Source organism: Physella acuta, unplaced genomic scaffold, assembly GCF_028476545.2.
Source record: "Physella acuta isolate Inbredline_101_S28 unplaced genomic scaffold, ASM2847654v3 ptg001128l, whole genome shotgun sequence".
In the NCBI taxonomy this organism is placed as follows: Eukaryota; Metazoa; Mollusca; class Gastropoda; family Physidae; genus Physella; species Physella acuta.
In genome coordinates, this window is record NW_026732645.1 from 133,528 (window position 1) to 148,836 (window position 15,309).

At 32.8% G+C, this 15,309-nt stretch overlaps 1 protein-coding gene across 2 annotated transcripts; it reads left to right on the top strand.

Moving 5' to 3' along the window:
• The first annotated feature begins 1,897 nt into the window (after window positions 1-1,897).
• Window positions 1,898-12,500, top strand: LOC131956112 (uncharacterized). Of its 2 annotated transcripts, XM_059320528.1 has the most exons (10): window positions 1,898-2,005; window positions 3,684-3,932; window positions 4,083-4,146; window positions 4,362-4,523; window positions 4,671-4,780; window positions 5,045-5,210; window positions 5,455-5,620; window positions 6,076-6,153; window positions 8,195-8,424; window positions 8,909-12,500. In XM_059320528.1, the coding sequence occupies exons 2-10, from the start codon at window positions 3,862-3,864 to the stop codon at window positions 9,788-9,790; spliced, it is 1,929 nt and encodes a 642-aa protein (XP_059176511.1). In that variant the 5' UTR covers window positions 1,898-2,005; window positions 3,684-3,861; the 3' UTR covers window positions 9,791-12,500. The 2 variants fall into 2 exon arrangements, with proteins under 2 accessions (XP_059176511.1, XP_059176512.1); XM_059320529.1 differs by lacking the exon at window positions 6,076-6,153.
• The last annotated feature ends 2,809 nt before the right edge of the window (window positions 12,501-15,309 follow it).

A 15,309-nucleotide genomic window follows, 5' to 3' on the forward strand; every position in this document is an offset into this window, starting at 1 on the left:
GTCTGTTTGTTTTTCCAATCAAATCTTGCGATCGAAATTTCGGGCACTTCCCAGTTAGCTAGCGCGCTGAAATTTTCAGGGAAGCTTTGTTTCCGATGACAATACAATATTCAATTATTATTATTACTAAATTGATCCATGGAAAATTTTTATTGATCATTTTAGACCCCTATATATTTGTACAAAAAAGGGACATAACCTAGTAAGTAATTGTAATTTGATGAAAACAAGGTTCGGTACTTTCCCTCTTGTGGCTTACTGAAGGAGCGAGCACGCGATTGGCTGAGTAGTGGTCACGCGGTGTTTGTGTACAAACCTATGCAAATCTGACTGATCAGGAAGTAGAATGTTGATGGTCGAATGGTTTGCACGCGAGGGCAAAATGGTGAAAGAAACGGCAACACAGAAGAAACGTCGATTGGAAAAGGCACGTGTTTTTTTACGAGTTGTCTTCGTTTACCCAAAAAAAAGTGAATGCGAGAAGATAAAATCGATAGCAAGATTTGAATGCAAACAAACAGACAAAGACTAAAAAGTAGAAAATAATTATCATTAAAAAAGTTTAAAAAAAACCCCACGTTTTCTGATTGAACTAAAAAGTAGAAAATAAATGCTATACATCACAATAATGCAAGCGATCACTCTACTATAAGCGATCGCAAACTGCGTGCGCATTATGACAAAAAATGAAAAACGTGGGGCGCCGTGATTTTCTTACAGTTTTTAATACTGTTGACTCTCTACAAGCTCCCTAATAAAACTCAATAGTATTATCTAATCAATAGTAATATAACTTTTACATCTTATATTAACAATGACCGATAAAAAACTTTTACTTCGGCGCCCCACGTTTTTCATTTTTTGTCATAATGCGCACGCAGTTTGCGATCGCTTATAGTAGAGTGATCGCTTGCATTATTGTGATGTATAGCATTTATTTTCTACTTTTTAGTTCAATCAGAAAACGTGGTTTTTTAAAAACTTTTTTAATGATAATTATTTCAGATCGCGGTGAGCTGATTTCGTGTCCTCCTATCGACCAGATAATTCAAATTTAGAGATCGCAAGCTGTGGACGAATTTTAACGCATACATTTTTAGTCTTAGCCTGTGTAGTGTCAATCACAATAAAAAAAATGGAAAAAAAAATGCATTAAAAACCTTACTAAAGCTTTGTGCTGGTATGATTAAAAATAAAAGCCCGTATGCTCACTTATGGAGAGTATATTCCTTTTCATGTTAGTGTGTTCATTGATAGGTTTAAGTTCTTTAACATAATACCTAAGTTCTAATTTTCATCATCCAGCGCCCAGGCTTTTATTTTTAGTCATATAAAGGCCTTTTTATTGAGGGAGAGGGTGGGGGCAAATTGAAAGTTCGTCCCGGGCGCCTGATCAATGGGTCTCTACGCCTGTTACTGGGCTACATTCGAGGTTGAGGAAGAGCGAGGCCGCCTACACCTTTCTAGTCTCAGGTCTTTACTTGCAACTAAAAATGTGACACCCAAAGTACCTCAAGATCCGCATATGATAAGGCTAGACTTCAGAGGTATATAGACAACAGCGCTTTCTGCGGCAAGATAATGGAATAATGGTGCACTTGTTGTAGGCCTACTTTCAAAAATTCTAGTAGAGATCTAGATCTACATCTACATCTATTAGTTAAATTAAAAAACCAAAAAATGCAAACTGCGTGAGCAAAAATATGTGTTTAATGTGTTTGTATCGGATTTACAAATTTTGTTACAGAATAAAATAGTTCTTAAACCTTAACATACGATGTCAAATTATCATTGATAAAGGATGGTAGGATGTTGCTCTCACTGCAGATAGTCATTTAGCTATGAAAAAAACAATGAGTACTCCCATAAGGTGCGCCTCTAAGCTTCCGGGTTATCGGTATTTTTTCCCCCTTTCCTGGCTAACGGCATACCCTGAAATTATTGAATCGATTGCATTTATACATCCTGCAAAATGTAGTGTTGTTGGTTTATGCACGTTTTGGATGTAAGTCTTACAATAGCACATTTATTATTTGCTTTTCTTAATGGTGTAAATAACACCAACAAACATTATTCAAGTGTTTTGATTTTAAATCTCGTGATAATGTATTTTGTGTCTGTGTGTACTGTACTGTTGTTCTACCGTGTTGTTGTGCCGAGAGAAAGCCCACCGACAGCGCCCTCCCTTCAGGGAAAAAAAATCGAGGTCAACATGCACAACTGTTTTATTTATTATTTGCTTTGTTTTCTGTTACTTGTTATAATTAATGTTGCCGTACAAGAGCAGTTTCCAATTCCTACACTAGAGGAGTTTGTAGTTTTTACATTTGAAATCTTAAGATGACACTGACAGCTGTCACCAGTGCCAGTGGTACATTTCAGTATTTTCTGACAGTGAGTGACACAGTGAGAATTCAGTGATAATGACAATAACAATAACTTATACTAATACTTATAGATCTAGATTAGATCTTTTTAATATTTACAAGTAGGCCTATAACTATAAGTGTAAATAAGTGACACTACCTTTCACTCAGGATAGACAGAAAAGCTAGTGTCCACCATATAGTAGCAGTACTAGTAGTAGGCTTGCATAAGCATAGTAATTTAAATTTAGGCCTGTTTTTGTTAACAAGACCAAAGATTGTTTTTTTTTTTTACCCTCTTACTTGGCCACTAGATCTAGGTCTGTCTTGGATAATCTTCTAATTCTCAAAAGCTGAAAAAATTAACCTGATTACTAGATCTCTGTCCAGTCTAGGTAAAAAAATGTAACTTTCACAAAATCTAGATCTAGGTAGGCCTATCTAGTCTCACACTGTAAGATACCTCAAGTTATTTTGATACATGTAAAATTCTGAGCTTTCATTTGTGTTATTTTTTTGGATTTTTACTTTACTCAACTGCATTTCACTTTTATTTTTAATTGGTATACTTAGACCTTTGTGTGAATCAAAGTATTTTAAAAAGTATTTTTTTGTTACACTTTCTATGCTATATAGCATGATTAGGAAAATATTGAAGAATTTGAAGCTGGAATATAAACTATTAAAAATTCTATGACAAATACAGAAATTGATAGATTGTAATCTGCATCTAACTCATTAAAAAAGCTAGGCCTAACTAATAAAAATCTGCCTATATTTTTAGCTTCTTGTTAAGAAACAAAATGATTGTAAAACTATATCTATCATTATTGTTATTCCACTTTAAAATTGCATTTTAAAAATTAAATATAACAAATTTAGCCAGATAAAATTGAACATGGGATTTGAATAGGCGTACTCTTTAGTGCTAAAAGTAGTTGTGACCCATTTATGTATGACCATTTATAAAGTTATACTTCCTTACTTACAGAAAAAAAAAAGATATACTTCCTTACTTACAGAATAAAACAATTTATTTCTGGGACACTTAGCTCCAACAAATTAATACTGCTGTAAAATATGTATTACCATCTGCTCTAAATTTTAAAAATTATTAGCTACTATTTGAAATTTCTGCCAAGATGAAACAGTTTTCCCTGAAAAAAAAAACATTCATATTGATTAAAAGTGGTTAGGAAAGACAGTTGTACTTTTGAAATGTATGTAAAAAAAAAAATCAAATCTTTTATGCTGCAAAATTTGACAACACTAATGCATGCTCTCTTTTTAATAATATGTGCATGTATTTTTTTGCAGTACATGCTGTAGGATGTGTCAGGGTAAGGAGACATGGGTGTACTAAAGCTAGCACTCACAGTTAGTATAAAACAATGGCAGCTGGGAGTAACAGAAGGTTAATTTAGGCTAATAAAATCTCAAATGGGTTATCCCTGAAAGGCATTTAATTGCTTTCCATTTGAGCTCTTGATTGGCCATGTTTCGCAATGTATTCAGAGGGTGTGTATCTGACCGCAGCTCACAGGCAGAAGTTCTGAGATCCCAAAAGTAAGTTCATTAGCAAAAGTTATTTTTTTAATAAAAAACTAACCCAAGAGATTTTCAACTCATTGGGAAGTTTATTTTGAATAATCTTTTAAAAGTTAATGTGAGAATCTTGTATCTGAGTCATTTCTATTATTATTTTAAACCATGTAGGCTTAAATTTGGAGCTTCCTTGTCTTCTGCTTTGAAGCATGGCTACTTGCCAGGTCCACTTGTGGTGAGTATATTAACATTCAGGTTGTTATTGCAGCTGTCCAATTTATTGTTTACATTACTAATTAACTGCTTTAGAGTTGCTTCCCCTGATAAAACTATATATTAATGAAGATGTATATATGAAAATATAATCACTTTGCAAACTATTGCCATTGACCTTTTATGAACAACTTGTCCTAAATTTTCTTATTTTTTTTGTCTTGTCTTGGTACACAGGACATTTTGGTCCATATTGCTAAAGAGGGTGTCACCACTGCAGATGTTTTTCGTCGCCCAGGGAATCCGAACGATACAAGAAGAATTGTTAAGCGTTTAACAGAGGGCAAACAAGTGATCTATGCCAACTACAGTTTTTATACTCTCGCCTCTGTTGTAAAGGTGAATGTTCAAATATTTAATTAAAAAATATTTGTGTAAACATGATCATTTATTTTACTTGATAAAATTAGTTCATTATGTTACCAATGACATTCCACAATGATGTAAAACAGGTAATAATTGTCTATCTGTGTATTTTTCTTGTAGAAATTTCTCCTCAAGATTCCGGGTGGAATTTTTACTCCAGAAGGTGAAGAGGAGCTGTTGCGTGCTTTGACGCTGACTCAAAAAATGGATCAGATAGAGGCAGTGCATAAGTAAGCAAATCTATTTGTTGCTGCTATAGTAAATTAAAAGATTGAATATAATATCTGGGATTTCTTCTGGCTTCACTTTTTTAGGTCAGGTTTTAGAATCAAGGCTATTTTTAGTGCTTGGGGTATTGATACTAGCCGTGAATGTATTTTTTTGTGATGTTTAATTAAACAAGTACCTTAATCATTCTTTACAAGTTTTTGAATGATATCTGCTCTGATTAGATGAGTTGACATATTGTAAAGAAACACATCTTTTCCCCACAGTTTTATAGAAACACTTTCTCCTGCCCATCAGCAGCTTGTGGCCTTGTTGTTTGGTACTTGGTTTCGAATAGTTACCTTTCAAGAGAAGAACTGTATGTCTGTGGAGGCCTTGTCACGAAGTGTAGCTGGTAGCATGTTTCATACATGTGCTGAAGACCCTGCTAAAGTAGTGTATTTTTAAACTTTATTTCTAGCTTAGTCTTCTGTGGTGCAACACTTTTTAAAATAACCTATAAACTTAAAGTGTTATACAATAGTGTGGAGTGGTAGAGCACACAAAAAGATGACATAAACTAAGGAAGCTACCTAACCATTGGATTTTGTATGGCCTTAATGCATAGTATTTGATTAACCTCATAGTTATAATTAAAAAAAAATAATCTAAAATAACATGAATACTTTTTGTATAGGTAGAGAAAGCAAGTCGAATCATGCAATTTCTGATTGACAACTATGGAGTGGAGAGAATGTTTGGCCAGGATAATTTAAGATTTTTTGCTGAAACAACACACACAGGGATTCATATACGTGAGCTATACCGCTACAGCTATCGCCAGGATGCACAAGTCATTCCACGTAGGTGAAATCTTTTGCATTTGTTGTTTGCTTACATTTTTTTATCTGCTCATTGATTTGCTTTACTTACAAAATCAAAATCAGGAGTTTAATTTTTTGACCTATTTTATTTTATTAAAATATAAAAAATAATATTTAAAAAAATTTAATTAACAAATAACACAACAGCAATCTAATCTAAAATTTATGTTTGAATGGCTATTTAAAATTTTTTTGGAACCATTCATTCTCTAGTGGACAAATATTTAAATAACAGCACAGGAATAGTACCTAAATGTATTCTTTCAAAAAAGTGGTTTGAGTTTTGGATAGTTTTAACTTTTTCACTATGACAAAGTAAATTATTCCTTAAAAAACATGTGAAAATGCCTGGACTTGCTTTTAGATGTGTCGATGTTGTTTGTATGTGTGTGGTCTCTTATTTGGCTTGCACTGACTAACCTGTGTTCCTGCAGGCAAGCAGGCAGAATGTGTATTTGTTGCATTCATTGAAAAAGAAGCCTCCAAGTATGGGTTTGACATTATCAAAGATGGTAAGGGGGAATGTTGAGGAGCGCTGGAGCTAGCTATCTGCATTATATTTTATTTCTTGAATTTTTCATTGCATTGATACAGTTTCTTTCCATAAAATATAAATACTGGCATTGACTTTTTATATGCTTTCTTTTATATTACACTTGATTTAAAAAAAAACAGCTATTCTCTTAAAAATATAATTATTTTGAATAATCAAGGAAGTATTTTGTTTAAACTATTGCAATTAAAAGAAAATAATGGGTGAGTAAATAAAACTAAGTTGAGATGTTCAGACCTGATCTATGGTGAGCTGGGCCTAGTTTATCTTTACATATGTTTTAAAAAGCTTTCTTATTGGCAGAATACATAGTTGATTAGGCCAGGGTAATAAAGAATTTGAGTAGCCCTACATCATAAATTGCATGGCCACTTTTCAAAGTTTTTTTTATTGACTGACTATTATATTTGAGAGCTTTGGGCACACATACAAGTTCAAATGATGCTGTTGAACCTATATAGGATAAGCATGTATTGTGTGTTTCTAGAAGATAGGTTGTGTTATGAATACAGTTTGCATTGTGTACTGCTGTATGAATCTGTTTGCACTCATTTTTCGCTACAATGCAATAATGTTACTGTATTAAAAATTATTAATTGTTCATTCTTACTTAATAATGTTATTTTATGTTAAGCTTAAAAGATTTAAATTTTCAAGTGAGTTAGTATAGGTAATGCATGGATAGCCTGAGCAAAAGTTTAGCATCAGTTTTTTCTGGTTAAGCTAGTTTGTATATTTGCATGATGTTTTGAATTCTGCAAATGGTAAGTTTGTGTTGTGAATGGTGTTAAGTATAAGTTGCTTTGAAGTTGAAGATAGAACCAAGATGTTGTGATTTTTCCTCTCTGCTAGATTTAACAAACATGTCTTGTTGCTCTAGCATTTTGACAGCAATTTTTTTACTCTCCAGTGCAGTGACATGGGTTGGCTTGTATTTTTTGTACTAACTAGGAGTGTAACAACTTACATGATAACTTAATAATAACAACTTACATGATAACTTAATAATTTACTAACTACAGCTTGATGTACTAAAATCATGTTAACTGATACAGTGGGACCCCCACTTTTAATCATACAAGACCTTTGTTTATCCTTGATTGGTTTGCATCACTTAAATACATTATCAATTCTATGAGTGGGGAGGGGGGGGGGGGGGAAGGGGGGGTTGTAGGAAATCTTTTTTTTCTCTAAGTTCTGGTCATAAAAGTGGTCAGTATATATAATATTTTTGTGTTGCCAAATAGGTTTGATCCAAAGGTTGATTATTTTGTACAAGCTTGACAATACTTATTACAGGAGGATCAAGATAATTACTATTATTACTATGTATACAATGTTAGCATGATAATTTTTTGAAAGATAGCAGCATTTTAAAATGTATATCTTGATAATAAAGAAATATTGAATAATTCTTAAAGTTGTTCAATGGTTTGATATGATTGTATTAATTTCATACGGTTACGATTTGCATTTACATAAAGAAATTGATGTTAACATTTTTATTGGCTAGTCTTTAAAATGTGGTTTTCATTTTGACTTTAAAAAAAATAATTTTTTGAAATTTAATTACAACTTTGAAACTTTTAATTTTCTTAATCTTTATCAGCAAATTGTAACTCAGCTAATTAACATAAAACATCATTAACCCCCCTACTTTATGTTAGTAGGGGGTCCCACTTTATTTCTTCAAAAACTTTTAATGCTTGCTTGCCTGCTTTTGGAAATGCTTATTTAACTCAGTTTTATGTCATAACATCGCTAACCATATTTAAATATACAGTTATGGTTTAATTTAAACTTGCTATAATATTTGTAATAATTATAAAAACCATTTATTTAGTTCACTCTTGGAAAATACATTACAAAGTTTTTAATGTAAATCTTAATCAAATACTTGGTCCATTTAATAAAAAATGGGTTAGTAAATAGTTAACAGCATCTCTTGATTTTTTTTTCCCCCAATGATTTAATAACATGTTTTGATTTCATTATCCCAGCTGTAATACCAGATTTTATTGAGGTGACTAGGATGGATAAGGATGAGGATGATGAGGATTGTGGACTGGGGCGTGACCGAGAGTTCAGTGAGAGCCCGCAGCCGTCCCCTACTGCCTTGAGACACTTGGACCTGTCAACAGATGACGCAGAAGATTCCCAGATGATGATCAACGTTTCAACTCTCTCAGCGCCAGAAGTTTCTTTAGTTCCTTCACCTGAGGTTACAAAGGTAAAACTTCATATGAGTTTAGTATATATTTAATTATACAGACATAATGACAAAATTTTTTCCACTATATAAACAACTGTGATATGCTCTTGATATATAGGCTTATTTACCTTGCTTTGTAAAAACTCTTTTGTTAACTTTTTGCATACCAAAAAATGGCCAATTGTTTGGGACGTAATGAATGTAAAATGCTAAAAGAAAATAGTATTAGTTAAAAGCCAGTTTTGTTTTTATTAGTTAAACACTTAACCATTAGCCAGCATATAAGTCTTAAAAGTTTTTTGAAGCAATTTGGTAAAAAAAAGGTTAACCTTTTAACTTAAAATTCTGTTAATGTGGCTGCTGGTCTGATTTAAAAAAAAGCTGTCACTGCACTAGGTTTTAGACAAAGTTTGTGATGTTAAATGGTTTCAGCTAGCTTATTTTGTTTTTTAGCTTACACAACAGTTTTCTAATCAGTATCTATGTTTCTTTCTGATTTCAGCGACCCAAATCTTTAGAAGATAACTTGAATGAATTTAGATCTCACTACCAAAGTCGGTGTCTAAGCAGATTTAATTCAGTGAAGCGTAAACAACTGGAAAGGTTGCGTCAGAGATCGGACTGGTTTCTGAGCCCCACAGTGAGAGAGAGAAACAATAGTCGAAAGGGCAAAGGTGAAGGTAGTCTAAGTCTGTTTGCCAGTAGTGCCAGCAACAGCAGCAACCAGCACCGAGGCAACGGGAACAACAACGGGAAGGGTAACAAGAACAATCAATCCAATGGCAGCAGTAAAGTTCTGCAACAAAAAAACTCAGGGAACTCTGTCGTAACTAAAGCATCCTCGGAGGGGGCTGTTCTGGAGGCTTTCTCTGATGGGGACAGTGTGTTTACTGACAACACAAGTCGCAGTGAATCCCCTGCCTCAGAGCCTGTGTGGTCTCACATTCTTAAAGTTCATTCTCGAGACATCATCCACAGTGATACTATAGCCGAACTAGGCCCACCTGAGCTGAGCTTGTACGAGGGTAGCTCCTGCGCTGATCTTAGCTTAGATTCCCATGACAATATAAGCGCTCATCCACTAGGCTTGTCCCCTTCTTCTATCCGAAGCCTTTTGGAGGAGAGAGTGAGAGAGAAAGGGTATGAGGAAGATGACGATGATGACGACAACACCACCCCCACGGGGATCCAAGAAGAGGAAGACACCACCCTGATGGCATCATCCATCCCAGATCTCCAGCAGCAGGAAGGGGAGGAGGAGACATATGGGCAGCAGCAGCACGGAGGTGACCAGAACCAAGCAGCACACCCAGAGGGCAGTGAAGACAGCACTCAAGTAGTCCAATGTTTTTTAGTGGAAAATACCTATGGGGGAGATTCCTAGCAGCAACCCTTTTTGTATTGCCTGGGCTTGGAGTACTTGCTTTCACTTGTAATGTGCTTTTAGTTGGGTTTTCTTTTTCTTCTTCTTGACTATTTAATTCTTTTCATGTGTGATATTTGTGTTGTATAAATTGAAATCTCAATTCTACTTTTTAAATACTTAAGGTGTTTACTGTCAGCTTTAAAAAAAAATAGTTTTTGTTATTTATTATACAAATGGTGAAACAAATCTAAACTAAGTATAAAATATGGACTAAAAATGGCTTTGTGTAGATATTTATGTTAAAAAAAAATTATAGGTTTATAGCAGTTGTTGCTGTTAAGAAATCTTGTTTTACAGATCTGTTGCTGGAAATTTAAGAATATGTCTTTAAGATGTTGAATGATCTCTTTTTTTTTTCCATTATAAAGTTAGCCAAAGAGAAGAAAAAACCAAAGAAATGAAACACTAGTCTGGAAGTTTTCTAGTCCTGATTAGGTCATCATTTCTCTTTTGTGCTGCCATAACATTTGTGATTTATTTTTTTAAATTGTGATATATAATGGCTAAGAAATTAGTGATGAATATAATTTAGTGGCTAGATGCACACTTTCATTTTTAAACTTAATTGTAACTATAGAAAAAAAAAACATTAAGTTGATTTGTATTATTTTTCTGAAACAGATTTGCAAAAGTATCATAGTATAAAATTTGTCTGATTAATCTTGTGTGAACATTTAAAGCTAGTGTTGTTCTAGGTTTGTTTTGTGTTTTTCTTAAGTTTCTAAATATGCAATTGTAACTTTTTTCATGTTTTAAATGTTTTGCAAATACCAATCTACCAAGCCCTGCAAATATTCAAATCCATGTAATTGGTTTTCTGTTTTTTTCAATGATTTGGATCCCAAGCACATTTGTTTTGAGGTGACCAGAACATTGTGGTTGGCATGCAAGTTAAGTATGTCTGTGTGTTTATATATAAATATGCATATAAATATTTATACATATTCATATATATGAATATGTATATAAATTTATATATATATATATGAATGAATGTGCTATTTAGCAGGATCCAAAAACAAATCCGTTTTTTAAATCTATAGATTCTTTTATAAATTGAAGCCAACATTTTGCTTTAATGTAATCCTTTTTATACACTTTGCAGTTAGTTGTAAATTACTTGCAACAAGTATACTTTGGGTGTCAGTTATTTTTGTATATTGAAAGAAAGGTTTTCTATTTGCTTGCTTTATTTTATTGTTGTAAAAAATGTCTATATAATTCTGTACCAAAATTGGAATGCACAGGGTCTTGCTCCACCAAATCTACATATGTTGTTTTGAATCTCATTTCTTTTATCTTACTGTTGAGCGATGGTCAACTGATAAAGGCTAATACACAAAATCAGCTTCTTTATTTCATGTTTGCTATTTATTTTTATATTTGATGACTGTTAAAGCATTTATTTTTTACAAGTAAAATGGGCTAAACTATTGAGATTCTCAACTAAATGTGATTAAAGTGTAAGGATATTTGGTGTGATGCACTGTTTTTAAGAATTGCTGAAGAGAATTTTGACATACCTGCCAGTGTGTGACAGGTATAAACATGGTACTCGTGCCTTTTATTGTGTTCTTCAACACAACTCACATTTTATCACATTTCTCTCAGCCTGACACAGCCCTCCATTTCTGTTGACTAGATGTACTTGACTAGTAAACCACCCTAGCCCACCTATTCTACTAGAAGTTTATTTATAAGTAACCATTTCAATCAAACTGGTATATTTAGCCACTCATTTCTGTGATTTAAATGTAGTAGAACAAATTGGTCTGGAAAGTTTATGTTAGTGCCATATTAACAAGCTGTATCTCATATAATTGTAAATTTGGCCAAATGGGAGATATTTACTGAGCATCTAGACCTAGGCTACTCTCTGTGGTCAAATGCACTTAATCAAGTTGATGACTAGATTAGTTGAGTTCCTGCTGATAATTAAGATCTACAGCTAGTATTTTTTTATGCCACTTGTAACAAGAAATTCCACTTTGTCCTAGTATAATGCAAAATATTTTTGATAAACTGTTTCACCATTTCAAATTTTTTTTTTTTGGCACATGTAAAACCTGTTTAAACTATTTTCTCTCCCAGAAAAATCTTAATTGTTTGAAATGTTTTTTTTTTACCTAAAGCCATATGGATAATTTTTATAGCACTTCTACAAAACATTGAAAAAGTTTTCTTTCATCACTGTTGATATGTGAAATTTGGTTTTAGAATGAATGTTTAATGTCAATTACACATGTTAGTTCTGTGGCAAGTTTGGTTACATTTGTCTTAGTAAGTCAAAGGATATTTAGATACCTTAATCTTTATTTTTTAAAAACCTTCTGGATCAGAAACTTAAAATCAGAGAAAAGATATACTTTGTATCTAGATAAAGAGTAAAACAATGTTGTGCCTTAGCTAATGTGTTGATAGTGAAATAGGTTTCATATTGCCATAATTATTCACAGAAATCAGATAACTGTTGTTCAGAGGTTTGATACATATAAGCTTTTCAACTAAATTTGTATCTTTGTAACCATTTACAATCTTTAAACAATGATTGAAAATTAGTAGACTGTAATGTCTATTTTAATTAATTAAGGTAATTTGATATGGCAATAGTGATAGAATATAAATGCTTAGTACAAAATCAAACAAAGGTGACTTGTATAGTGAGATGTCTGCTTAGACTTAGAGGATCAGAAAAGTCTAGCAATCACATTTGTGGTGGGTATGGTGTGATTACTTTCCCTAGCACTACACTAGGTTACATCTTCATTAATACCTGTGTCTACCATGGTTTACTAAAACTGGAATCTCTAATGCTCCCCACCTTATTTTTTGTGGTAGGCCTATTTATTAGATCTGTTGTTTCTGTGTTGAAGGAATTATACTTTATTACAAAATGGACAACAATTGTGCTAAATTTGTGAGGCTAAATTAAATCTATTGGTTGAATTGTATATAATAGCTAAATGTATCAGTTAAGTGATGAGCTAAAATCATGCCCATGTACAACTCAGTGACCTTACAAGTGAGCCTAGTGACCATACAGACTAGTCAGATCACCAGAGTAGTCAGCTCACCTTGTTTCCAGCTTGTTGTACATCAGTAAACATGCAGCCTACCATGTGACCAAAAGGAATATGGCCATTGGTTGAAAGTCGAAGCATCCATTTGTCACTTGTAGACTTGATAAAAAAGCGCATGAATAGTTTTCACATTTGGCCTTTGGTAGTCAACTGTGCCTTATTCCATCTGTTCCATGTTCTAATGGCCTTAGTCGCAGGGTCATCAAGATAGTTTCTCATGCACCATTACACCAGGCTGTAGATCATCTCACCTGTTAGGTGTCCTCAGCTGTATGCCAGGTTGTTTGCTTGTCTGGGCTCCTATTCTCCTTGTCAGTGTACATAGTCTTACAGACATGTTTTCTAGAGCTAACTGAGGTCATCACTGATTGTCTGCATGTTCATTGGTGTACAACTGGCTGGAAATTTACAGGTGAACTTGATACAGTTTACATGATAGAATCAAAATGGTTGTGTCATTTCTTTTCTGTATGTGCTGTGTTGTTGGGGGACTGGGATTCTCAAGTCATTTTTTGAAATACAACTTCTAGAACTATTTTTTATTACAAGATGTATATTTTTTAGATTAGTTTAAATATGCTAACAGTTGGTTAATGCTAGCTGTTCATCAACATTACTATTTTTTAAAATCACCCGCAAAGGTATTTAAATATTAAAGTATGTTATTTTTATATTTGGGGCTAAGCCCAGATATTGAAAATCAAATTTTTAAAATGAATTTCCTGTTTTAAAATGTTTTTTTTTCCTTCTTTTTCTTTTAAAAAAAACCTCTCATTTATTAGTCAGAATTATGAATGTTTATATGTTTTTTAAAATTGGCTTTAGAATTTAATGTCACTTTTGCTACTTAAACCAGTGTTGAAAATTTGTTTGCTTTAATATAGTTATCTTACTCTTTCCTTAAAAAAAATGTATGCACATTTTTTCCTTTAGCTAATTTATTCTTTTGTGCATGACCAGAGCAGATTCTCAATGTATGCAGATTTCTTTTTATTTGTTCCTTATTTATATCTATGTTTTTGACATCAACAGCTAAATCTGATTTAGTTTTAAACCCCCCCCCCCCCCCCCCCATTTCTCCATGACAAATCACACTAAGTGAAAATTTTACCTTTTAATAAATTTGATGCTGCTTTATCAGTTGTTAATAAAAACCCAAATCAAACTATTGATTGTATTATAAGTCTTAGTCATATTTAAACTAGTCTTTAGTAAACTGGGAAGCTTGTATCATAAAGCTAGTAAACCTGTTCTTTGAGGACCAGACCTGGTTTAAAATAAAATTAAAAAAAAAGCAAAGCTTTTCTGTGCAGATAACTTAAAAGTTAAAAAAAAAAACAACCTAGTTTTGAGTTGTTTATCAAAACATTCAGTTGAATCTTACATCTAGTTTCATTGGCTGTTTTTTTTTCTCTTTCAAATAAATGTTTTTTTAACAAATATTTTAAATCCAGATAATGGTTATGCAACTGTGTCACAATTACTAAAGTATTTTTAGACTTTTGTCTACCACCTTTACTACCATGCTAGAACAATTCCACTTAATATTAACTTTTGGTAAATACTTTTGACAGACTGTTGTATATTTAAACACTCTTTCCAATTGTTGTATCTGATTGCATTGGATCATTTGATCTAATTATGTATAGGCTAAATATCACTGAATTCATTGGCATTGACAGAGTATCAAAATCTAGCTCATGATATACATATTTATTAAATGCCATTGACAAATCACCAACATTAAGATCTTGCGCTTGCTGAAAGTATTGTTTTTAACTAAACTCACAATATTAAAAACTTAATTTGGCAGCAGATGTGAGAAATATTCATGTCCATTCCATTAGACATGGTTTCAGATTTGCAATATTCCTATACTTTTGTCACCATTCTCTTTCACTAAACTAAGACTGAAATGGTTGGAAAAAAAAAATCAAACTTGTAATTATTTTTGAGTACCCTTTTTGTGACCTTTCTTCTTCAGTAACTAAGAATGAAATGGTTGGAAAAAAAAATCAAACTTGTAATTATTTTTGAGTACCCTGTTTGTTTTCCCTACCCCCCTGTGTGCTTTTAAATTGTTGAGTCATGAAAACTGATGCTGTGTACCACAGTCCTAGCTTTGCCTAGTTCCTTTGAGTATATTTTTCATGTTGCCATTTGTGGGAACCTGTGTGTGCAATGGTTCATTTGGATTTTGTGTTCACCACCTGGATAAGCTTAATGTTTGGTTTCATCACATTTCAACACTTTTTCCTGTTTAACATGGGCTTGATCATGTTCATTTTTTAAACAATAAATTTGTATAAATGTTCAGCTTATCATTTTGTTTGTCTTCATTTCATATTTTAAGAAGCACACACAATACTTAGTGTGAAAGGTTGACACTAAATATAT